We start from the raw sequence: 23,824 nt of genomic DNA on the forward strand, positions 1-23,824 counted from the left end.
TCATTATTCTCCGAAGTCTACCCTTCTGAGCTCCCGGGAGACTATCGTCATCCAATTTGTGTAGCTGCATCAACGGGCATTGAGGTGTCGCAACCAACACTTAAGTAAACCTCAGAGCGCACTCTCAAGAGTGGCTAACGGGATCACATTCAGACTTCCTGTCGTGTTGACCACGTTCTATCATGTCGACTGCAGCACTTTCAATCCCATATGCAGCTGCGCTAGGCGCATGCGCTTTTCTCTACTTCGTTGTATATCCGGTCATCGAATATTTTCGCGATGTTAACGGTATGTTGACCATCATAGATGACAAAGGAGCTTCAACTAATGACTCAGGTCTTCGACGCTATCCGAACATGCACCCGCTCTCGGGTATCTCTTCGATACCGTTCATGGTGCTTGCACACGGCGGAGCACGGTCCACATACTTAGAGAAGTTACATCGAAAGCATCCAGTCATCCGTGTTGGACCCAACTTCCTGTCATACGGCGACCTTCGAGCTGTAAAGGACATTTATGGCCATAACACGCCCTGCACCAAGGACGGATCGTATGTGATTACTGCGGGCTCTCATTACCATCTTGCCGATGTAATAGACAAGCACGATCATGCCCGAAAGAGGAAGTTGATGAGCTCCGCGTATGCTATTAAGAACCTGGAGGGCTGGGAGCACAAGGTAGCCGACAAGACGCAGAAGCTACTGAAACACTTCGACGAGTGCTGTACCGCCCCGCTGGCACCTGGACAACTTCCGGAGTCTGGAGACGTAAACCTAGACTATCGAAAATGGACTAATTTCTTCACACTGGACGCCATTGCCGATATCGGACTATCCGACAAGCTTGGATTCCTCGACCGAGGTCACGATAGAGTTACTGGACGTAGAACAGATGGCTCAACGTACGAATGTGACTTTAGGCCAGCACTATACAACACAGCCCGGAAACAGTCGTTGTTGATCTGGCCATATGACTGGTATCCGCTCATTAACAAACTCTCCAACATCATTCCCTTCTACAAGCGCATGAGCGAATATGCAAATGAATGGGAGGGCGTACCAGTTCAACTTGCTCACAAACGCCTTGAACGATACAGGGCAGGAGAGAAGCTCGACGACTTTTTCCAGACGCTAATGGAAGACAAGAACGGCCACCCAAACAACCTGGAGTGGGGCGAGATTATCGCGGAGGTGAGCATCATGATGAACGCCGGATCCGCAACGACAGCGATTGCAATGGCCAACGTCATGTATCAACTGATTAAGCACCCTGAGATCAAGAAGAAGTTAGTACAAGAGATCGATTTGGCGTTGGAAGATGACGAAGAGGAAGGCGACGGAGTCATCGCCTATGACAGGGTGAAGCATCTACCTTATCTTCGCGCGTGCCTCGACGAGTCACTCCGCCTCTTCCCGCCGACCCCTCATGGGCTGCCGCGACAAACGCCAACAGAAGGCGCGAACATCCTCGGTGACTACATCCCAGGTGGTGTCTCTGTCGCTATGTCTGCATACGTTGCACATCGACAGGAGTCCATGTTTCCACAAGCCGATAAGTTCATTCCTGAGCGCTGGCTGGGTGAAGAGGGCAAGGCGTTGCAACCCTACTTTCTGGCTTTCTCGGCAGGCGCAAGAGGCTGCATTGGACGCAACATCTCATACCTTGAGCAAACTGTGGTGCTCGCGAGCGTGTTGCGACGCTATGATTTTGCGCTGAGCAGTCCAAACTGGGAGCTGCAACGGTTGGAGACGATGAACTGGATTCTGGGTGAGATGCCAGTGAAGATCTGGCGGCGAGAGCGAAAATAAGCATAGCAGGAGTAGGCAGAAGGCTTTTTGTTGCATAGCAGAGGTGTTTGGGTGCTTCATAGATCTGCGAATATAGCTCAAATTGATGGAATGGATGTGAAAGGTCGGTCGCATCAATTGGAAGAGACTCATTTACCGTGTTGTATCGAGGAATACATCCTGCGTGTGTTCGATATGCTGCGAGTCGATAATCTATGAAGAAGATGGACTGTGGAAGCCTTGATGGCGCGTTGTGGCGTAGAGTAGGTAGTGCATCACCGAGGATCGGTGCTGCGCGCAGAGTTCGATCGGAGGGCGCGAACATCAACGCCCGGGTTCTTTCGCTCCCCGAACATAGCGGCTTAGCTCATTGATTGGCTTCCCCACACATGTACTACTGGGATTTCTCCGCTTCGCTGCATGTTGTACATAAACGGTTCTACCCTAGTCTTCACATTTGAATCCATCAAATTATTTGATCAAGAACTTCGCCTATGTCCCAGCCTGTACAAAATCAGCCCCCAACGGCGACTCCAGTACCGGTAGCTGAATCGTCGCCGGCCCCACCTCGTCCTGCGCGGTCAAAGAACGGTTGCAATGCGTGCAGGTATGCAGGAATTCCCTGATGCTCACCACCAATGCTCATCAACCTAGGAGACGGAAAGTGCGATGTAACGAGCAAAGACCACGTTGCGGTCATTGTGAAAGACTGAATCTCGACTGTAAGCTCAAACTTCAATGTACGCAATATGTGTGAGAAATGCACTGACTTCGCATACCAACAGGTACATGGCACCGGAACAGCACTTCCAAGCCATCTCAGCCATTTGTCACGGGACAGGGTCAACACCAACCCTTGTTTTCTGGTCCACTACCATTCGATGGATATGGATTCGGTTTCGATCTATCTGGACCCTTGAGTTTGGGCACCTGGGATGAAGCCATGCTGTTGAGTCCCAGCTCGTGGCCAACCGACACCGGACCCTTCGCGAATGTGAATATGCATGCCGACCCTGTTCCGCAATCTATCCACCATCTCCCACACACTCAGAGGCCTTCTGGTCAGATTCTGGGAGTCACTACGACTGCGAATAATGGAGCGCGTGAATTACCAGAGCGTAGACCAAACCAACCTGATCCAGCTTCAACTTCACCGTTCTCGACCGAGGATGCGCCGAATGGACCGAACGAAGACCATCTCTTACACACATTTCTTCAAATGCTCATGCCGCCTATCCTTACACCAGTGGAAATTGGTCCAAAGTGGGCATCCACCCGGGCCTTCTTTGCCACCCTGGCTGCAGAGTCACCTATCGTCAAGAGTGCCATCATAGCATTCGCCGCGATGCAGATGCAGCGTAGCGGGCTAGGTAACGACGTGGCCAAGGCAGATTGGAGGCCTTTGTACGAAATCGCAACTAGACAGGTATCAAGCCGCCTGGCAAAGACGAGAGTAGTCGAAGACAGTAATCTAAGACACATGCTCGCCGCCCTTTTCTTGCTCACCTATACCGATTTACTTACGGAAATGCTGCCGCGAGCCCACGCCAACTTACGAGAAGCATACATGCTTATAAAGGGCGCGGACAAGATCAAGTTCTCTGTCCCAGAACGCCGACTTATTTCTTGGTTGCGTCTTCTCGATGCACGAGCTATCTCAACGGCAGGTGGTGAAGGGCTCTTTTTGGCGGATACGGATGAGACCATCTTTGATGCATCGCCTGCTGCCAATCCCGGATCAGAACCAGACACGCCAGACACTGAGATTGAGGAGATCCTGTTTGATGTGTTATATCACCCCGGAATCATCTTCTATCAGAAAGTACAGTCTTTCGCCGGCCGCATCACACGCATTGACCCCTGGCATCGTACACGCGGCACCGTTCAGGACGAGACGGAAGTGATGGCTATCGCAGCACAGATCTCTAAGGATCTGCATGCACTTTACGGTCAGCGACCGGCATTGATGGATCATGCGGTCGCAGGAAACCTCACGGAGAAGCATCTAGCCAAGAATCTAGCAGGTGCGCTCACACGAAGCTTTCGCACATATCTCGCCAACTATCACGCCTCGTTCATACACTTACATCGCGTCGCATATGTGCAGTACCCTAAGACCAGGGACGTTATAAGCGCTATCGCAAGTATAAAGCGTCTAACACATTTGATGGCGCAGACAGATGAGTCGCTGCCTGTTAACGTCTTGTGGCCTCTCCTCATGTGGGGCTGCGAAGAGGATGATAACGAAGAAAGACGATGGATCATTGACGCAATTCGCGGTCTCGAGAGCATCGCTACCAATGCCAAGGCTACCGCCGATCTGCTGGAAGAAGTACAAAGAAGGCAAGATGAAGGCAAGAGAAGGGTTGACGTGCGTCTGGTCAGCCAGGAGTATTTTGCATCATCGAATCATTTCGCCATTGTGTGACGGGTGCGGTTCAACATCAATGCCCATTGCAACTTCCTCAAGCACACGCTGTCGCTCTGTTTTTCGATCTCGGGCGAAAGTGGCAACGCGGAAAACCTTGCCATATACAGGTCAGTGCAGAAGGCACTTGTCATCTCTGGCACAGATCTGAGCCAATCAGATTGCAAATCATCCTCGGACCATAGCTCCAATCGGGAAAATCTCCGCAACCTTCGATTCGTATCGCTTTGGGCTGAGACAACGCGTGCCAGACTTGGAACACTGCATACGAAATGGGCGGGGTAAGTAGCCCGAATGAAAACTGACAACATGGGCTCGGTTTCCCGGCTCAACGTGGCAACCCCATCATTCACACTTCTTGGGATCCGTATTGTACGATGAGGCAGAGAAGCGGATGGTCAGTCAAACCGGCGCAATTAGTTTCAATGCACGCTAATTATTGAACAGTAAAGCCTGCCGTGAGCGTCATATCAAATGTACCACCTCTCACTATCCAATGAGATTCAAACGCTTAACATACAGGTGTGAAGTTGCGCGACTCGGAAAAATGCAAATATTGCACTGAGCGCAAAAAGCCATGCGTTCGCGGCAATGCCTTTCGCTTCCGCCCCGTCACAGCAGTGAAGTTCAATGCTGGTGAAGACATAGGTTCCGCCGAGCAATCGCTCGAATTTCGAGTGGGTCAGCAATGGGTGGACATCCCAAGTTCGTGTGCGTATGCGACAGGTCCTATCCAAATACAGTGGCTGATAAAAAGTGGCGTAGTGCACTTTGTTGAGCCCAACAAGGATAGTGGTGACGAAGAAGAGCACGAAGCTGTGCCAGAAGGCGAAGCGAATCCCGAAAGCACGTCCAACGATGTTGATGTTACTTCGAATGGCCGACGACCAGACCAAAGTTTGGACGGAGTTTCCAGCGAGAGCCAACTGGCATCGTCATATCGTGACGTAAACCCATTTGCGACCGTTCCGATTCCAGAATTCGACGATACTAGCGATTTGCCGTCCATCCACGACGTTCTCAGTACTACTCACATCCCACCATCCCTAGTTCATGGCACTAGTGCTGGGAGCAACAACGCATCGCAACATATTCGAGCCGCTTCTTCCATAAACCCACTAGCAAACACTAGCCACTGGCAAGCAAGCCCTGGATCACTTCAACGCCTGTCGCAGTCTCCAAGTGTGTCAAAAAAGAGTCCTTTCGGGTCAATTACTAACAACCAGTCTCCTTACAACTCCACAGCGTTCAGTCCCTCCTCAGCACCACCACTCAGGTGGCCTGTGAATAGCGCCCACGAAGCACGTCTTTTCCATCATTACCTGTTCTTCTGCACTTCGTGGATCGACGTATGCGATCCACGAAGACACTTTGCTGTCGAGGTACCAAAACGTGCAGCCCACTTTCCTGTGATTTTAAATGGTATACTGGGTGTTGCCGCAAGGCACTGCTGGTTGATGGGTAAAGCCGCAGATGTGTCGCAGCCCTACATAGATCAGTGCTTACAAGCGCTGATCGTGGCGCTTGAGGATCCGCTGGCACATTGGGACGAGAACTTTCTTATCGCTGTTATTCTGCTTCGTCTTCATGAGGAAATGGGCGAATCCGATGAACACTGCCACCATCTGGTACGCTCTCATTTCTTTTGCCCAAAACAAACGTACAACATTGCTAACCGATGCGTGATCTTTAGGGTACTGCCCGTATACTAAACAGTATCTCATCCTTCGCCGCAGACGGCGGCCTCCGAGAATCGGCATCCTGGGTGTCTCTTCGCCAACACATCTATGTCTCTCTTACGACCCAAAAGCCCCTCAACCTCAGCCTCGATAACTACCGCCACTCTGCCGTGTTCAGCGAGTTCGACGACGAAAGCTGGGCCAATCGCATCATATTTCTCTTCGCTAACGTCCTGCAAGCCGTATTTGGAGGCAGCAACAACGGAAGCGAAAACGTTAGTCGGGAAACATGGAAAGACTTGAGCGACGAGGTAGATGAATGGGAGCGGACAAAACCCTGGACGTTTTCTGCTTTCCATGTCGAGCCTGACGCAGGTGATCGGTTCGAAGGAAGTTGGCCCGAACAGCTCTGCCCGTCAGGCGTTGTAGCAGTCGGTCTACAGTACTACCACCTCTGCAAGATACTGTTGACTATATACTCGCCTAATGCCTCCCTGGTGGGGCTCGCCGGTGTCCGTGCCAGAAAGTCTACCGATGCAGCCATTCGCAAGCACATGAGGATAACGATAGGATACGGTGTGAGTAATAGTCACTGTGGAAATGCCATGTTCCAGGGTAGTCATATTCTAAGTGCATGTGGAGCGTATATCATCGATCCGAGGGAGCAGCAGGCTTGTGTGGAGTATCTGGAACAGTTGCAGAAACTGATAGGGTGGAGGACGGATGGCGTGTTGAGAGACCTCAGAGAACAATGGACAATCTGATAGAATCCTGTCACGCGGCAGATTTTCATGTCCGGGAAGCAATTTAATATTTTAATTGCGAAGCATCCCTTTACAACGATGCTTCGAGCTCATCAAGACCTGATACCTGGTTCACAACCCATTTTCTCTTCTCCTCGTCTGCGTATCGTGGATAAGGCCTTCGACAGTCTGCGCTGGCCTCTGGGTATCCTCGCTTATGCGCAACGACATACTTTGTGCCGTTGATGCCACCCTTGCCGAAACCCCATTCGGTGACTGATAGTTTGATTTGGAGGGCTGACGCTTCGTCGTGCTTGCCTAATTGGTAGAGGTCGAACATATGTAGACAGGACTGGTCTGTTAGCTTTCAATCGCACCAAACTGTAGCATATAGTACATACCTTGGGATACAAGTTTGCGACACCAGTAATTGTGCCAACTCCGCCAACGCTCAGAGCTGGTATGAGCCAGTCGCTTTGACCCGCAAGAGCAACGAACTCCGACTTGCTGAATGCCGCACTGATTCTTGCAACCTTTGCAATTCCTCCGCATGTGAGCTTGACGGCTACGATGTTCTGGTGTTTGCCAAGGATGTCTAGCATCTCGGAGTTAATGTCGAGACCAGCCACGACATTGGGGAAGTTGTACAGAACGATGGGGACAGGTGATGCGTCGGCCAATTCCTGGAAATAGGCTACGATTGCATCCTGGTTCATGGAGAAGTGGAAGTAGGATGGCACCAGTGCGAGGTAATATGATGCGCCTGCCTCCTTTGCCTCAATGGTTTGTTGTATAGCATCGCGTGTGCAGCCTGCTACACCTCCAATTGTGATGGGAAGTTCTCCACGGCCAAGACGTTGCGCGGTTTTGCGGGCTTTTTGGACGAGTTGGGTCTTCTCAGCGGATGATAATGTTGCCGCTTCGCCGTTTGTTCCTGCGATAACGATGCCGTGAAGACCGTTCGAAATCAAGAACTCAAAGTGCTTCTCTTGGACATCCCAGTCAATTTCTTGATTGGAATCATTCTTGAACCAAGTCAAAGAAGGGACATGAATTCCTGGTGGGAAGGAATATGTTGTGGTGCCGTTAGTGCCGTTTGTGGAAGGCATTTTGTATGGGTCTCAGGAAGGAAGCAAGTAAAGAGGAGAACTGAGTGTAGAGGATGCATCCAAACCAGAGCGAAGCCGCCGCATTTTGGCATCCACGACTGCGCGACGCGTTCCGGTACTATGATTGAGCATGCGAGAAGACGCGCTTCGGCGTGGAGACGTGTGGATGTTTCATCGGCTGTTGAGGCACGCGATTCGCTGTCGGCTGCGACCGCGACTGTGACGTTCGTTTCCCGAACTAACTTCGCCAGCCTCGCCTGTCGGCTGCACTAGTCCCACGAGCTTCCTGTGCACGCCACCCAAACCCACGCGACGAGAATGCGCCATCTCTGGAGACTCCACTGGGGAAGTCTCATGCTCGGATGTGGCAACCTGGTCGTCCGCCCCGATGGCCTGGGTGTTTTGTGGGGAAGCGAGTTTGCTTAAAAAGAACGTGGGAACCCCAGGTTTGAGATCGGCATCGTGACAACTGCGGAACGCGCAGCTTCAACACTTATCCAGTAGACTGAGCATCGTTTTGTCAGTTCACAGTCATCATGGGTGGCTTTGCTCGTGCCCCCGAAGACCGACCAACCCCTCCAGAAGTTGTACGTTCTTATCATCTCGAAGACTCGCGATCTGATAAGGTGCTAACATGGCCCATAGTACAATTGGAGGGTCTACATGGCCGCGCTTGTGATCTCAATGGGTGTTCTGGCCTATGGCTACGACTCTGCCTTCATTGGCACTACCATTGCCCAGGAGTCATTCAAACGAGACTTCGGCATCAACGCGTCGAACAAAAACGAGATAACCAGCAATATCACCTCCATCTATTCAGCTGGAGGCCTGGTAGGAGCACTGTTGATGTACCCATTCCTCGAGCTGCTCGGTCGTCGTGCTACGGTCATCATCTCAGACGCCATCTTCATAGTCGGCGCAATCATGTGTACTGGTAAGTACACGACCCCTTGTGCCGTGTATGTTGTGCCATACTGACAGTATTGGGCAGTCCCCAACGGCCAATTGAGCCTTGTTCTCGCTGGACGCTTCTTCACTGGCATGGGCGTAGGAGGCATCGCCGCCGTATCTCCCATCTACATCGCTGAAATCTCACCTCCCGCTATCCGTGGCCGCCTTACCGGCTTCTTTGAGTCCTTCTACCAGACCGGTGCCGTCATCGGATTCTGGATCAACTATGGCATTGTACACAACATGGATAGCTCAAAGTCAATTGCTTGGAGGGTGCCTATGGCTGTTCAGCTGATCCCAGCTGGGCTCTTAGCTCTTATGATACCAGTCCTCAAGGAGTCTCCGACTTGGCTGCTGAAACGTGGTCGTGAAGCCGAGGCCCTGAAGTCATACAGCTTTTTCCGCAACCTGCCAGAGGACCACCCTTACATTGCCCAAGATGTTCAGTACGTGCGAAACGAGATTGCAAAAGAACGTGCCGCACTTCTCCATGGTCAGAAGCATGCTAGCTTTCTTACAACGATCAAAGCCGCAGCACGCGAGGGATCTTTGCCAGGCATGCGAAACAGGTTCCTCTTGGTATTCCTCATGTTCATGTGGCAAGCTTGGAGCGGAGCAGCGGCGATTAACTACTATTCGCCGACCATCTTTACGTCTATCGGACTGTCTGATGTCACGCTCTGGACAGGTATATATGGAATTATCAAGGCTGGAGGCTCCATCATCTTCTTCACCTGGTTCATCGACATGTTTGGACGCAAGTGGCCTTGGATCATTTCTTCGCTCGTATGTGCTTTCTGCCAGTACTACCTCGCCGTGTACATTGCACTTGGAAAGCCGACCGTGGGTGAGCCCATGTCCGAATCGACAGTTGCTGGTGGCAAGGCCGCAACAGCCATGATCATGATCTTCGGTGCGGCCTGGTCATTCGGCGCAAACGGTCTCCCCTGGATCATTTCTTCCGAAATCTTCCCTGCGTCTATGCGATCCATATCCGGACCATGGGCGGCAGCGTCAGTCTGGATATGGACTTTGATCGCGACCAAATCGCTGCCTTCTATGTACACCTCCATGGAGTGGGGTGTATACGTTTTCTTCGCAACTTGTCTTATCTGCGCTAGCATTTACGCCTTCTTCTTCATCCACGATACGAAAGGGTTACGAATGGACCAGATGGACGAGTTATTCGGTTTTGAGAAGCGCGAAGAGTTCATTGTACAGGCAGATGGGAAGGATGCTGACTATGAGAGCGAGCACCACGAGAAAGCACCCGCGCAACGGACCGAAGCCGTATAGCTCGAGAATGAGAGATGTATGTAGTAATAGTCATGTGTTTTAGCGTCGAAAGTCAGCTTGAGAAATCCGAGTTCCTGATCAGCGAGAGCCAGAAATATTTTCACACACATGCATCTTGACACGACTTTACAAGCTTACACCTATATCCCTTTCCACGCAACGTAAGAGGAATCTATGGGTCTATCGAAACGACCAAAGATAATAACGGCTGCTTTGGTCCTTACGACTCTGGTAATATACCATGTGCATTGAGTTATTTCGTGGGAAGCGCTGCACATAGGCTAAATCCTTTCTCACTTTCGAACAATCTGTCGGGCTATCGAGTCCCAGGCTAAGCTACGTGCTAACCCCGTTCGTTTGAGGCCCTGGAAATAGTAATGCCAATTGCCGTATGACACTGCATATTGGGATCTGGCTTTGCTGCCTTTCAGCCGCAACCGAAGAATTGTTCTCGAAACGCAATGGTTGCGGTAAGAAAAGGCGGTATTCGATAGGATGAACGACCACGAATACAGTCGTGGCAGGAAGGCATAAGTCGTACGACTCGCCTTACTCATGTCTCCTTCTCCATTGGTTCTGCTCGGCCTCAAAGCATCATGTCGTTGCTCACCCTCGCGCTACTCTGCACACTTTACGCAACATTAGTCGCAGCCGTTCCACAGACAGTAACTCTTGCCGCAGCACCCGTTCTACCACCAAAGGGCAAAGTCACCTTGACCACGCTCGACGTCGATCTTGAAGGAAGTGGCTGCAGACCCGGCGATGCCAGCGTCATGCTTGCTGCGGACAACTCCGCTATGACCATCATTTTCGATAACTTCTCTGCCGCCGACGGACCGAAAAATGGGGCTGCGAGCACCCGCGCGTTCTGCAGGGTGAATATTGGCATGACATCGCCTGGATGGGCATTCGATATCAGTTCGGCTGATTTCCGCGGTTATGTGTATATCGAGAAGGGTGTGAATGCTAGTTTGGTCAGTCGATGGAAATGGATTGACAAGAATGGGTTAGATTTGAAAGGCAAGGTATGCGGTTCTGACAGCTGGGAATGTTGCTTGGAGGTGCTAACGTGAATCATAGGGAAACATCCAGAAGAAAATAACAGGGCCTTTCGAGGATGACTTCCTCCTACACAAAGACGGTGAAGTGTCGGATACAGAGGCATCGGTTTGCCAAAAGAAAGACGCAAGGATTCAGATCAGTTTGTCGGCAACTGTGGATTCTGGAACATCGAAGAACAACGGGTACATGCAAGGAAGTTCAGCGGATGCCGCATTTGGTGAAATACTGAATCTTTCGTGGAAGAAGTGCTGATGCATGAGTTTAATTTTATGGGGTATCAATTTATGGCCAAGAGAGAAAGTTGTCCGCCTTTGCCACTTTGCAGTGTTTGTTGCTGCTCATGACAGGGCCAGACCAGCGTAGTTAAACTACGCCTTGGTGTATGCCGGCAAGTCCTCGGACTGCGCCTTAGCGGCAGCCTTCGCCTTCCTCCTCTCCCTGCGGTCCATCTCCCTTGCGACTGCCTTGGCCAACTTCCTGCGCTCTTCGCGCTCCTTCTGCTTGATGATATCGCCCTTGCCCTTGCCTGACCACACCTTTCTGAACTCCTTGCGGAACTTTTGGTTGAAGGTAAGGTACTTGTCGGCTTCCTCTTCAGCCTTGTTCTTCTTGTGTTCCTCCTCGTCGTCGGTGTCGTAGAAATCGGACTCTTCATCAGCCTCGTCAGAGACAAGACGGTTGGTTTCGCCGTTGGAAGACTCGAGGCCGACGGCGCGCTGGTTACGCGCTTTGTCCCATGTCTTGGTTCGGGAGTAGGCGACGCATCCTGTAATGCTCAGAACCGTGAGGAAGGGGAAAGAGAGGAAGAGCATCATCACGATGCCGAAAGCGACGAGGTCTTCATCCATGGTTGCGGTTTGAAAAAGCGTGTTTAGGTATGTGTATTGTTTGAGAGCTGGAGACGTGGATTGCGCAGAAGAGAGGTATGTCTTAAGGGGAGGGTTGTTCGCCACCCGCAGCCCAGTGTGGCGCAGCTACTCCGGAACCGTACGTCACAAGCGCGAGTCATGCAAAAAGCATGTGATACAAACTTTGTGACACGGTTTCACTCTTCATATCCCAGACTTATGCCGTGGCAATTCTTAGTATACTCGCAGCATGAAACTTTTAAAGTTTGCTCACTGCCTGTAGCGGTCGTGTTGATGCCAAGCTGTTGCTGACACTGGCACTACCTAGATATCCAAGTGCTGCAGCTCGTCCTTTCATGCCACTCCAACTCAGTTCCTCCACGTCAGCCCAAGGAGGGTCCACAAGCATGTCCTAATCTACTCCAAGTAGATCATCTCTAGCTCCTCAGTCTCTCCCTCCAATTGGTCTTCGTGTCTCTCCTCATACCTCTCCGCCTTGTTTCTCCTCTTGGTCAACTTTGTAACCGCAGCATACTTCTGCATAGCCTTTGTGCCTACGCTGATAATCTTCCTTGTATGTCTCTCATAGTCTGCTTCTGATTTCTGTAATACGTCCGCCCATGTCAAGCCCTTTCGCTGCATCGCCGAATCGACTGTCTGATGCCATGCCTTGATCGCGCCTGCCGCAACTTGGTACTCGAGGCCTTCAGTACCTTTGAACGTTGCCATCTCTTCTGCAAACTTCTCAAGCGTGCCCAGTGGCTTCACGGCTTGGATCTTTTCGACAAAAAATTCCAGTTGCGACTCCCACGGCATGTCACCATGGGAAATACCGTACTGCGCACCAGTGATGTCGAGAGCGGTCTGTTTTCCCGTGGAAGGCACAGTGATGCGCATGCACCAGTGGGTTTGGTAATACCCCAAGTCAAGTTCTTCCCCGGGTTCTACAGCCACGATGGTGCACTCAGTAAGGGTCTTGAGGCGAACGTTGACTTCTTCAATGTGTACGTCGAGGCCTGTTGTTTTCATGGTCAACGATGTTTTCCCTCATCATTGGCGGATATTGTAGACGTACCTGCGAACAGCTGTTCTACGAGCTTCTTAAGGAAGCCGACGTCGTAACACGGAGTGATCGCCAGCACCTTCTCCTTGGCTGTAGGGTTGCCGACGAAGTATTGATTGGGAAAGTCAGCGAACCAGCCGTTCTTCCGCCCTGACTTCATTGGGTCCTCAGTGATGATAGTGAGACCGTTATGTCGTGTGGCAAGGGAAATGCTGGCACAGAATCTGTTCCATGTAGCTTCGCGATAGGCGTAAAAGACCTCTCGAAGTACGTAGCAAGCGCGGTGGATGCGGAGGTCGGGTGAGCATACTGGGACGGATTTCAAGAGGGTGAGATAGTCTTTAGTTGTGCTCTTCAAGCGGTGTCGAGTTTTCAGGTAATCGTCAGCTCTCGCGAGTGTCATCCGCTGTTTAGGCATTGTGTGAGTTTACGTGATAAATGTTGAGCGGATGGAGGTGCTGGTTCAGAAGATAGCCTTCATACGGGCGTTTGCTCGTGTTGTTGTTTTGTGCTTCACCATGGCGACGAAAATGTCTGATCACAAACAACGAAAATCTGAAAACAACCTTACTGCTAGAAGCCATGGATACTAGGTAGTCTGAGTTACAGCATCCTGTTGATTACAATAATACATTACGGGATCCGGTTGACTACGATTAGATTAAAACCTTTTGGTAACGTTTTAGAGAAGAGAATTGATTAATTCCATATCCTACAAGCTATGACGAAGGAGCAGTGCTTCGACGAACAGTCGATGGCCTTCCTACAGAGCTATGAAACCTCGATTCAGGTTGCTCTATGTCTGCTTTCGTGAAGAATGAATGACTTGTTGTATTTCCAGATCTGGTACAGGTATCATATTTTCTGTTCTGAGCCCACTCCTTGTGTTCTTTATCGATTGCTTGACGAAAGTCTGCACGAGCTGCTTGAAGTGCACTAGCAGGTGGAGGCTGGACAGTTTCTGTCACATTGTTCTCACCGGAACCTAATTACGGCTCCTTTGTGATGCGGTCAAGAGCAGCCAGGCGGCCATTAAGCCTCACGCTCACAATGACGCCTTGCGAATCACGTCGGAACTCTTCGTTCGAACTTTGTGAACTACGATACTCTATGTACGTATGTTCGTATATACGTGTTTGTGAGCACTGACTCTGTGAGCAATGTGGTAAATGAATCCCCTGAATGAATGGACGCTGAGGAGCAAGACGACAACAGTAAGACAGCAGTCAGAAAACTTACTTGAGACACTACCTATGCGTAGAGATAACGCCCTTTTGCATGCCGGCCAATCTCTCACTCTCTTGTTAAACTTGGGAACAGAGTCTCAGACACTATCACTGATGCGGTATTGTAACTTCACTTTCTGCAATCCCTTTTGAACAGTCTCAGATATCTTCCAGATTCTTACAACTCAGTCTCGAAGACGGTCTATCATCATTTGCAATGATCCAGCGGAAAGTTGTCCTTGCTGCATCATCAGCTCTTGCATCGACGAGCTTGACAAAGCTCGCATCTGGATCTCTTCTGTATGGCTCGTTGCTTCCAATATGATAACGTGGCCAGTCCCCATATGAACTATTTCCACAACCTGCACAGTTGACGCTATAGAAGTCGAGCGTCGTACCTTCCATCTCCGCGCGGTGGCTTAACCCGCAAATAGTACAGACGTGGAGATAGCGGACTTCGCGGTCTAGACCAGGTTGTGGTGCTTGAATCATGCCGTACGGTAGAGGGGAAAGAATCTCAGACGAATAACATTGTGAACAGAGTATCTCGCCGCAACGTTTACAGACCAGGTGTTTGAAAGGGAACGCTCCCTTGTAATGCGTGATGATGTTCTCGTGGCGGCAGTGGCAGCATCTCCATATCCCATCTCCAATCTCGGCGTCGCTTCGCAACGCTCGTAAAGCAGGATACCCACTTTCTTGTATTATGTAATGCTCTGTGGGTGCTTCGGCTGGGATGGCTGAGTTGAAGTCGTCTTGTAAGCTTCCAGGTCGAGAGCTGTCCTTTGAGTTACGTTCGGCTATTGGCAAGAAGAGATGATGGGCTGTTGCTGGTGTGTCTTTCCTCGTATCGACCTTCTCGAAGACGCTCGTCAGTGTCGACGTGAATGCTTTGGATAGTCGCTTGGCGCGAAAGACACTGCTCTGATGTTTCATGACGAGCTAGGTTGGACAGTGTAGTCGTCGCACGGGCGAGGTAAGTGTTGGTGTGCGGACAAAATTGCGCGTGACCACAGTGAAGAAACAAAGAATTGGTTAGCTGTTTAGTTGCTCACTTAGAGCGTAGTAGAGGTGCGATCGATCACGCCTTCCACCTTTCTCTCACTACGTATCTGCCAGGCAAGCGCGGTGAACTCACTCCCGGCTTCGGCTTGGTTACCTTCTCTCTTCCATCTTCCAAGCCTGAGAAGTAAGTAAATACCCAAAAAGTATACTCCTGCTTTTACTTTGCTATATATGCGCGTTTCAGTATGGTAGGTTCCGCATGTCTATCTTGGCTGTGCTGGCCATGTCAGAACCAAGTTGGCTTCCTCGTCCCAAGCAACGTGTCGAGCGAACGCGTGCCAATGCTCAGGTCCACGATTGTGGAATATATGCTCAACGATGTTCATAGATTCTGTATAGTATATACCTGTGGTACGCGTCAGAGTGAGACGGAGGTAGTGGTAGACGAAGTAAGCAACAATACGTCAAAGAGAGAAACTCAACATCTTCTTTCGAGCAGGGTACTTCTTCCTACTACAATAAAGCGTATTGAAATTAATGCAGATATTAATTAGTAATCTAGAAGTCGATTATACTATCAATCTCTATTAATTTTTTTGTTAGAAGCTATTGTAAGCTACAAGGTAAAGCTTGTTATCTCTATACATGTTTGGTTTTTCCCTTGTGTACGGTGCAAGTCGCTCTGCGTTGTGGAACACTCAAAAAAGGGAATTGCAGTTTCCTACAAGTTGTGCTAATAGTCGACTATACTGTTAGACGATTTCAAGTCAGAATGAACGATATGAAAGAAGCAAGAGAACGAGATGAACAAAGCCGTCCAGGGCTGTGACGTACCGTTGCGGAACCCTGCGTTAGCGCTGACGCGCGGAACATTGAAGGTTACGATCTGTCCTCGCGTGCCTCCGCTTCACAACCGACACTCACCATCATCGCCATGATCCAGGCATTCCTCCAGGCAAGTTTACGAATAGCCGCTTCCAAGTTAGACCGTATTAACACCATCTAGCGCCTGGCCCGCTGGCTCGACCGGCCGCTCTTCCCATGGAAGCGCCTCGTCGTTGGCTTCTCTCTCGCAGAATTCGCCCTTGAAAACTGGCTTCTCTTCCGTCAATACCGTGTCCTCCAACGAACCACTGTCCCCAAGGCCCTCGACAAAGAAATTGAGAGGGACACATTCGACAAGTCCCAGGTACGCGCACATTGACTGCAACCCCGCTGTATTGCACAGCACTAACATGGCATGACAGGAATATGGTCGCGCCAAAGCCAAGTTCAGCTTCATCTCCGGTCTCTTCAACCAAGTCAAGTCTCTCGCCACGCTTTACTTCAACGTATACCCGCTCGTCTGGGCCGCCGCCGGCACTGTCGTCGCTCGCTATGCGCCCGTCCGCTTCTCTGGTGAAATCACACAGTCGCTCCTGTTCATGTACATGCTGGGATGGATCGATCTGATTGCTGGTCTCGGCTTCTCCTACTACCACAGCTTCGTGCTGGAGGAGAAGTTCGGCTTCAACAAGATGACGGTCAAGCTCTGGCTCACGGACATGGTCAAGGGCCAGGCTCTTGCGATCGCTTTCGGTGTTCCCATTGGAAGCGCTTTCCTGTCTATCATCAAGGCGACTGGCCAGGGTTTCTTCTACTACCTATGGATGTTTATGCTGGTCGTTCAGATTACAGGCATGACCATCTACCCGATCCTCATTGTGCCACTGTTCAATAAGCTGGAGCCGCTCAAGCCAGGCAAGCTCAAGGAGTCTGTCGAAGCTCTTGCGTCTAAGCTCAACTTCCCTCTCTCAGAGCTACAGGTTATCGATGGCAGCAAGCGCAGCGCCCACAGCAACGCATACTTCACTGGACTCCCCTGGATCGGTAAGAAGAAGATTGTTATTTACGACACATTGCTGGAGAAGAGCACAGAGAAGGAAGTCGAAGCCGTCCTGGCACACGAACTCGGACACTGGAAGATGAACCACACCTCGCGACTTCTTTTCATTAGCCAGGCGCATCTATTCTACATGTTCGCCCTGTTCTCCGTCTTCATTGACAACCGCTCGCTGTATGCCGACTTTGGCTTCCACAGGGAACATCCGACCATTGTTGGCTTCATGCTCTTCAACGAGATCTTGTCGCCCACCGACTCCATTATCAAGCTACTTCTCAACATCTGGACTCGCAGCATGGAGTACGAAGCTGGTATGTACACTGATCCAATCCAATATCTCGAGCAACGCTAACATTCAGCAGATGCTTTCGCCGTGAAGCTCGGGTATGCGCGCGAGCTCGGTGCCTCGTTGATCAAGCTTCAAATCCAGAACCTGTCAAGCATGGATGCTGACTGGTTCTACTCGAGCTTCCATCACTCGCACCCGATTCTGACAGAGCGCCTCAAGGCTATGAACTGGACTGGCGACAAGAAGGTCTCAGAGGATAAGGCGAAGGACGACGAGAAGCCTGTAAAGGCAGCGGATCGGGAACTGTAGGCGTAGATCTCGATCAGGATTTGTACAATATCGGGTATAAAAGGTCATGGGTACATGACCACGCAGTCGCGAATGCGATAAGAAATTCGTAGAATACAGCTCGAATGCAATGGCCAGTATATCTTTCGATCTCGTTGCAGCTTGGGCGCAGGTGTATCTCTCGAGGTCGTGATGCCTGATAGCCCTACTCGGTCGCCTTGCTCTTCGCGGCCTTTTCTTTCTTCCTCTGCTGATCTCGCTCTTTCTTCGCCCTCTTCCGCGCCTCCTTGTCTATCTGACCGTCCGCTACGACCGGCTCCTCTGCCTGCTCGTTCTTCCTCTTCTTCCTGTCCTTGTTCTTGGGAGACTGTACTTGAGGCTCTTCACCACCCTCTTGTACAACATTCGTCCTGTCGCCAATCTCGCCGATTTCGATATCGCCTTGCTCCGCTTGGTATGAAGCTAGATCTTGCCAATCATCGTCGGCACCCGCCGCTTTCTTGCCTGTCTTGCCCTTTCCACCACTGACAGTGACATCGGCAGTGAAATCCTGCTGGTCCTCTTCCATGTCTAGCGCTCGCTCTGGCTCTTGGTATTCGCCGCGCATACCCGCTGCCACACGGCGTAAGTGGTGCATGATTGGATTGCCCATTGCACCGCCTTGCGCATTGAATGCGACGCCTTCTGGTGTGATGGTCGCATCGGGGTGAAGGTGTGGGTGAGTTTCGGAATTTGAAAGGTACTTTTCGAGGATGCCGGATGCGTCGCTGAGGGAGATGGGCGCGCTGGAGATGTGCCGTCGCGGAGGAGGGGCCTCGAGAATCATCTTGGCGCTTTTGGTGGGAGGTACAAGAAGTTGGTGGGTAGTTTGTGTTGTAGAATGTGATAGAGAAGTTGCTCAGGTTTTTGGGAGGAAGCCGGCCAACTTTTTGCGCACGGACGGCAGCGATTGTGTTAGCTTTGCGGACTTCGCGACGGGCATGCCAAACTGCACGCTCGCATCTGCATATCGGGGCCACGCCACCACGAGAACGGTACTACAGGCAGAGAGGAGGCAATTGCGGCTCCATCACAAATCATGAACGCCTTCCGGTGCTTGAGGGTCGTCGTGCGCCCTGCAACCAGCGCATCTACCCTCCTCAGACCACGCATAGCACCAACATACCAGTACATATCTCTCCCCAAGACCCTCCCGCCACGCATCTGACCAGCCTACCAGAATATCCACACCCTCATCAACCCGCCAAATATCTCTCCTCACACCCCGGCGTCCCATACTGCCCCGCACAAACACCCTGCCTGCAGCCGGCAGCACATCTTTCGTGCCCTCATCTTCCGAGACACTAGACCTCGCCTCGAAAATCTCCTCACATCCTGGTCTGGGCAGTACACAGATCCGGTGCGGTCCGCGTGATACATACAACCCAAGCCATCTGGTGCGGAAGAGGAGACATGGGTTCCTGAGCAGGATTAGGACGAAGAAGGGGAGGAAGATGATCATGAGGAGGTTGAAGAAGGGAAGGTGGAATATCAGTCATTAAAGAATTGTCCATAGAGAGGGGTGGCGGGTTTGACTGCTGGATGATTCCCCAGGTTCCCTTCAGATGCGAGCAGCAAGGGCGCTATGTGTATATTGAATGTACTGTGTGTATGCGTACTCTGCATCTATAGGCATGTACTATATGAGACGAGAGAAATCAGTAGTCCTCACCGTCGCATCCACTAATATCCCAGGCCTCCTGACGTGACTCCTGTCGCTACCGATGAGTCTTGCTGACCGACATCGCTTCGACCAGCGCAGGTATTACCAGCTCCTTAATCACAATCTGACACTCCTTTCTGCGAAAACGGATCCCTCCACATCTCACTTGCTCTCATGTTGACGATGCGATCGGCAGAAGCGCTGTAAGCCTTGGGCAATCGCCACGCATCTGTCGAATGGTGATAGACAGGCCACGGATGGTTGCTGTTGGCACCAAAGAAATCTTTCCAAGATATGGTCCGGAGCTTGATGGCTTTCTAGATGCATCTCAGGCCCAGACCTCGCTGCGAGAGATCGGTAATTGGTTTTAGAAGGACGGTCGTGTCAGCTTAGATGTAGAGTCTGAGCGCCGACATTGCTATCGTATCACTTTGGCATTGAGGATTCTGCATTTTCAGCTTTTGCCTCCTCTTCCGTCGCCTGCGTGCCATCCTCTATGCCGTCCTCTATTGCTTCCACAAGCTTAAGCTCTTCGTCAACCTTATCAATCTGCTTTAAGATGAATGCAATTGTTGCGTCTCTCGCCTTGTCCACCCTCGTCAACGCATCCATAGTCATCTTCCCGTAGTCCTGCATCTTCTGCGGCGTCGGTGGCGCGGGCTCCTCGTCCTGCAACTTTGCCTTCTTTTGACTCAACAACTTCCGCAGTGCGAAGATGTTGTAATCTCTCTCCTGTAAATTGTTCACAAGCTCTTTCCGCTTAGCTTCCTCATCAATTCGTTGTTTCTTGGTAGCCTGCTCTTTCTTGATCTCGGTATCAGCGTTTTTCCATTTCCAAATGGCTTCTTTGGCACAGTTTTCAATGTGTGTGAATCGTATGGGACCGATGTTTTGCCCACCATACCAGCGCGCAACAACCACAACGCCTTCGGTCTGCGTATCTCGTAATACATTGCTCAATCGACCTCCAGCCCACTTTTCGCCGTCATCATCGTGGCCAAGATCATACAGGGTCCGGGAATCTGGCATCAAAGACTTTTGTCGTGATGGTTTCCGCCATGCTGCGATTTTGTGGGTTGCAGTTCGGAATTCGGGGAGTGTCTGGAGGACTTTGGCAGATAGATTAGGAGAGAACGCAGCTGTGAAAGTGGAAGTCTGCTCTTGTATTGTTGAAGAGCGATATATTTCTGATGTGGGCTGGGGGGATGGAGAGCGTTCCCTTTTCATAGCCATTTTTCTTATTGGTTTGGTTAGATTGAATGTCGTGTTGTTCAAGTTAAAGAAAGGACGGGTGGCTGGTAAGATGGCAGGGTTGTAAACTGAGGCGTGTCGCTAGCGCAGATTCCAAAGAGACATCGTGCCGAGTGGTCAATACTTCTTCGACGAACATCATCCTCGTCAAGCAAGGTTTCATCAATTTACCTAGCTCTTCCGAATACCAAAGGTTATATGCAGGCACAAAGCCTGTCTGATGCTCTTCACTAGGTACACAGTATATTTCTTCCGAATCATGAAGGATTTCGTAGTGTGCTCGTCATCGGACTCTCCTCAGATCATACGATATGCATTCGTTTTGTATGAAGGTAACATCCTACTAAGCCCAAACATGAGGCGACTTGCTACATGCATATTGCCTTTGCTCGGGGTGTCTGTCAAGAAACTTTGACAGCTAGATTTGATCAAGCCAGTCTCTTTTCACCACGTCATGAAACAAATCCTTGCTCAGATACACATCTTCACCAGTGTTCTCTTTACGTACAGTTTTCCCCTCCTTGTCATCGCTACATTGTCACTATCTAGCCGGTGACAAATTTGCTCTCTGATTTTCCTGCCGATAACGCCGCTGCTACCTGCCGGCGTCTTTGATCTTTCACTTCTCACTTTAACGAACACGTCACATCACGCGCACGAGCTCGCAAATTACAATATCCACACCGCTTACTCGTCATTAGGATGTCTCGCTACGATTTGGGATCCGAATCAAGCAAGCGTCTCTTACTGCTAGCGCGCCGGAGAGTATAAAGGCAGCCGTCTCTGACCTTCTACACTGACTTTCTACCACTCACCTCCTGCTTCGGTATCACCAATATCTGGCCTCTTGATATTGACCCGTTTCAGTGACTTGAAGTAAGCTCAGACAACTTGTTTGGCGCAAAGCTTTTGCCCTCAATAGCGACACGGCTTTCATTTGTCTGAGCGAGCTTTTCGCTCCAATCCACCAATTTGCATCTGTCGCAAAATCTCTTGCTAACTAATTGATCGGTTGACAGATCCGGATACTTTATTCGAAAATTCCAAGACACCCTCTCCAGTAAGCTCAAGCTTCGCGAGTCGATTGGTTATCGGGGCCAACAATCACCATGGGCCGATTCGACACCCTAAACAACGAGACCAAAGATTTGGTGGAATGCATTCTTCCCGCTATAGCACAGTCATTTGGGATCACCGACTGCAAAGAAATCATTCCCGAAGACATCCGTATGCGCGCCTGGGACTGTGAACGCCGCGACCACATCAAGGACAAGACTGAGAACGACCCTCGCAACTGGGGTGTGCAGTTTCTGAAAGATCTGATGGCTATTTCACGTCTCAAGAACGGCAACCTAGATCAATTTCAAGCCGACCTGCGCGCAAAAGTCGCTCTTCATGAACCTAAGCATCCGTGGTGCCGTCTAGCCGATATCAAGGAGCTCAAGCTTGATTATGAGCACCCAGAGCGCCTCATTCAAGTCGACAAGGAGGAGTCAACAGAAGAGTCTTCTGAAGACGATTACTTCGAGGAACTTGTAGAGCCAGATCAACTCAAGGGATCCAAGAAGCGACGCGGCAACCACGAGGTCTACGAGGCACGCGTTGTGGAGAAGCGCCGCAAAAGTAAGTCGGCCCTCCTGGCATATCATGAACGATGCAACAAACGTTCAGTTGTTCATTGCGAATCATTGAATGTGAGACCAGATTATTGACACTGAACAGAGGCACCTAGCCGTCTCCGCCGCTCGCCGTCTGGCGGCTTCCAACGTTACGACAAATACGCCAACAAGCGCAGTCGCTCCATTCGCACCAGCGCCACTCCTGAAGGTCGCCGCCCCGCCATTCATCGTCCTCCTCGAACCATTCTCACCGACGATGAAGACTCCATCAGCTCTTCCGGCGGTCGTTCTCTCCTTCCCCATCCGACTCCTGCCTTCTCCGTTTCTCCTGGTCCCCAAGGAGGACGCATCTACCCCGTTGAGGCTGCCGATACATCCAACGAGCCTGTCGCGGTTCAGAAGCTACAGGCCGAGTTGGAAGTTGCGGAGGCTGAGCTCAAGGCCGCTCGTCTAAAGTACCAGTACCTCCAGGCGAAAGAGCAGGCTGAGAATGAGTCCATGTACGGTGGTAGCGGTACTCCGGAGCTTTCTCAGAAATTGAATTAGGGACGTTTCAGTGGATCTTGCTGGGGTATTTTGAAACTCCTTGGGATGGATCCAGGCTGTACATGGTAGGACGAATGTATGTAAGGCGTTAACAGGACATCTATGGCAGGAAGGATGGGACGGCGTTTATGATGGCAGCAGTAGAAACCACAGTCATCGCTGGCAGAAGGCGATTCAAATTTCATAGGCCTCTTTTCTGTTCCCGAGTCAATTGTTCAACCTCATTCTCAATGCTTTTCCCACGCTGTTGCCATGCCTAGGTGATACACGTGGAGGGAAGTCATGGTCAACATTGCTTATTCACACTCGCTGCTTGATCTGACTCTGGAGTGCTTATATCTGCTATCATTCGCTGGTGTGCATTCCGCGCGTCTCGTAATTTCGGGCCAGACAGATATGGTTTGTAAACGAGGTGCTCTGCAAGTAGTTGCCGCTTGACTGCTTCGACATCCTCCTTCCGCAATTTTACTGTTCATCAAACCTCAAACTGACACATGTTCTGTCAAGTCAGTTCTGAGCGATAAAACCATGGAGAGGTTTCAGTTGTCCAAACCTTATGGAGGTGGGTAACTCTTTTCGATCTCAAGCCGAAACTGCACCACAGCAACTCCAAATCCGCATTTTGTCCGCAGCAAAGGGTTAAGAATCAAGTCACTCAAGTCGCGCGCAAAAGAGTATCTCTCTTGAAACAAGGGTAATTTACAAGCAACGGATCTTCCAAGCCAGCATTACTAGTATTCACTTGATCTGTAGTTGTGCAGGGATACCTCCTGGCTGTTGCATGCCTGGCATGCTCGGCAGCGTTTCCTCCCGGTTCGGGCGTAGTCAGTCAATGCATTCTCCTGCAAAATGATTTTCTCGAAACTATGCATGCCATCACATGTAGGTAAGCTTACGCCTCCGAGGACATTACAAGCTGTCGTGCATCTACCCCACATTTCGTCCTTACGGCTCAGGTACGCGTTTCTAGACTATTCGGCACGACTTCCATACCACTCGCACCTGCCTGTTTCGCGGGTCGAGCAAACCCATTCTGCGGGCGAACCAATT

General features: G+C 50.8%; 12 protein-coding genes across 12 annotated transcripts; 6 read left to right on the top strand and 6 right to left on the bottom strand.

Moving 5' to 3' along the window:
- Positions 1 to 182: 182 nt before the first annotated feature.
- GT037_007918 (uncharacterized protein) lies at positions 183 to 1,808 on the top strand (the record flags this gene model as incomplete). Its single annotated transcript, XM_038932965.1, has 2 exons — positions 183 to 288; positions 337 to 1,808. 2 exons carry the CDS (start codon positions 183 to 185, stop codon positions 1,806 to 1,808), a joined length of 1,578 nt encoding a protein of 525 aa, XP_038784466.1.
- Positions 1,809 to 2,301: 493 nt separating this feature from the next.
- GT037_007919 (uncharacterized protein) lies at positions 2,302 to 2,487 on the bottom strand (the record flags this gene model as incomplete). Its single annotated transcript, XM_038932966.1, has 1 exon — positions 2,302 to 2,487. One exon carries the CDS (start codon positions 2,485 to 2,487, stop codon positions 2,302 to 2,304), a length of 186 nt encoding a protein of 61 aa, XP_038784467.1.
- Positions 2,488 to 2,574: 87 nt separating this feature from the next.
- Positions 2,575 to 6,658, top strand: GT037_007920 (uncharacterized protein; the record flags this gene model as incomplete). The annotated part of the gene is made up of 6 exons (XM_038932967.1): positions 2,575 to 3,811; positions 3,968 to 4,158; positions 4,336 to 4,496; positions 4,663 to 4,691; positions 4,738 to 5,843; positions 5,909 to 6,658. Coding segments are annotated over 6 exons (3,474 nt in total), but the record flags the coding sequence as incomplete, so codon positions are not given.
- A 70-nt stretch (positions 6,659 to 6,728) lies between these two features.
- On the bottom strand, positions 6,729 to 7,746 carry GT037_007921 (uncharacterized protein; the record flags this gene model as incomplete). The annotated part of the gene is made up of 2 exons (XM_038932968.1): positions 6,729 to 6,989; positions 7,039 to 7,746. The coding sequence occupies 2 exons, from the start codon at positions 7,744 to 7,746 to the stop codon at positions 6,729 to 6,731; spliced, it is 969 nt and encodes a 322-aa protein (XP_038784469.1).
- A 536-nt stretch (positions 7,747 to 8,282) lies between these two features.
- On the top strand, positions 8,283 to 9,993 carry GT037_007922 (quinate permease; the record flags this gene model as incomplete). The annotated part of the gene is made up of 3 exons (XM_038932969.1): positions 8,283 to 8,333; positions 8,392 to 8,680; positions 8,738 to 9,993. 3 exons carry the CDS (start codon positions 8,283 to 8,285, stop codon positions 9,991 to 9,993), a joined length of 1,596 nt encoding a protein of 531 aa, XP_038784470.1.
- Positions 9,994 to 10,589: 596 nt separating this feature from the next.
- GT037_007923 (uncharacterized protein) lies at positions 10,590 to 11,307 on the top strand (the record flags this gene model as incomplete). Its single annotated transcript, XM_038932970.1, has 2 exons — positions 10,590 to 11,018; positions 11,074 to 11,307. The coding sequence occupies 2 exons, from the start codon at positions 10,590 to 10,592 to the stop codon at positions 11,305 to 11,307; spliced, it is 663 nt and encodes a 220-aa protein (XP_038784471.1).
- Positions 11,308 to 11,423: 116 nt separating this feature from the next.
- On the bottom strand, positions 11,424 to 11,903 carry GT037_007924 (uncharacterized protein; the record flags this gene model as incomplete). The annotated part of the gene is made up of 1 exon (XM_038932971.1): positions 11,424 to 11,903. One exon carries the CDS (start codon positions 11,901 to 11,903, stop codon positions 11,424 to 11,426), a length of 480 nt encoding a protein of 159 aa, XP_038784472.1.
- A 417-nt stretch (positions 11,904 to 12,320) lies between these two features.
- Positions 12,321 to 15,128, bottom strand: GT037_007925 (uncharacterized protein; the record flags this gene model as incomplete). The annotated part of the gene is made up of 3 exons (XM_038932972.1): positions 12,321 to 12,919; positions 12,979 to 13,372; positions 14,760 to 15,128. The coding sequence occupies 3 exons, from the start codon at positions 15,126 to 15,128 to the stop codon at positions 12,321 to 12,323; spliced, it is 1,362 nt and encodes a 453-aa protein (XP_038784473.1).
- A 185-nt stretch (positions 15,129 to 15,313) lies between these two features.
- Positions 15,314 to 17,677, top strand: GT037_007926 (prenyl protease; the record flags this gene model as incomplete). The annotated part of the gene is made up of 6 exons (XM_038932973.1): positions 15,314 to 15,381; positions 15,450 to 15,546; positions 15,989 to 16,075; positions 16,204 to 16,386; positions 16,445 to 17,390; positions 17,442 to 17,677. Coding segments are annotated over 6 exons (1,617 nt in total), but the record flags the coding sequence as incomplete, so codon positions are not given.
- A 184-nt stretch (positions 17,678 to 17,861) lies between these two features.
- Positions 17,862 to 18,482, bottom strand: GT037_007927 (uncharacterized protein; the record flags this gene model as incomplete). Its single annotated transcript, XM_038932974.1, has 1 exon — positions 17,862 to 18,482. The coding sequence occupies one exon, from the start codon at positions 18,480 to 18,482 to the stop codon at positions 17,862 to 17,864; it is 621 nt and encodes a 206-aa protein (XP_038784475.1).
- A 1,302-nt stretch (positions 18,483 to 19,784) lies between these two features.
- Positions 19,785 to 20,591, bottom strand: GT037_007928 (uncharacterized protein; the record flags this gene model as incomplete). Its single annotated transcript, XM_038932975.1, has 1 exon — positions 19,785 to 20,591. The coding sequence occupies one exon, from the start codon at positions 20,589 to 20,591 to the stop codon at positions 19,785 to 19,787; it is 807 nt and encodes a 268-aa protein (XP_038784476.1).
- A 1,127-nt stretch (positions 20,592 to 21,718) lies between these two features.
- On the top strand, positions 21,719 to 22,774 carry GT037_007929 (uncharacterized protein; the record flags this gene model as incomplete). The annotated part of the gene is made up of 2 exons (XM_038932976.1): positions 21,719 to 22,232; positions 22,332 to 22,774. 2 exons carry the CDS (start codon positions 21,719 to 21,721, stop codon positions 22,772 to 22,774), a joined length of 957 nt encoding a protein of 318 aa, XP_038784477.1.
- Positions 22,775 to 23,824: the final 1,050 nt, after the last annotated feature.

The sequence above is a fragment of the Alternaria burnsii genome, assembly GCF_013036055.1.
Source record: "Alternaria burnsii strain CBS107.38 chromosome Unknown 693, whole genome shotgun sequence".
In the NCBI taxonomy this organism is placed as follows: domain Eukaryota; kingdom Fungi; phylum Ascomycota; class Dothideomycetes; order Pleosporales; family Pleosporaceae; genus Alternaria; species Alternaria burnsii.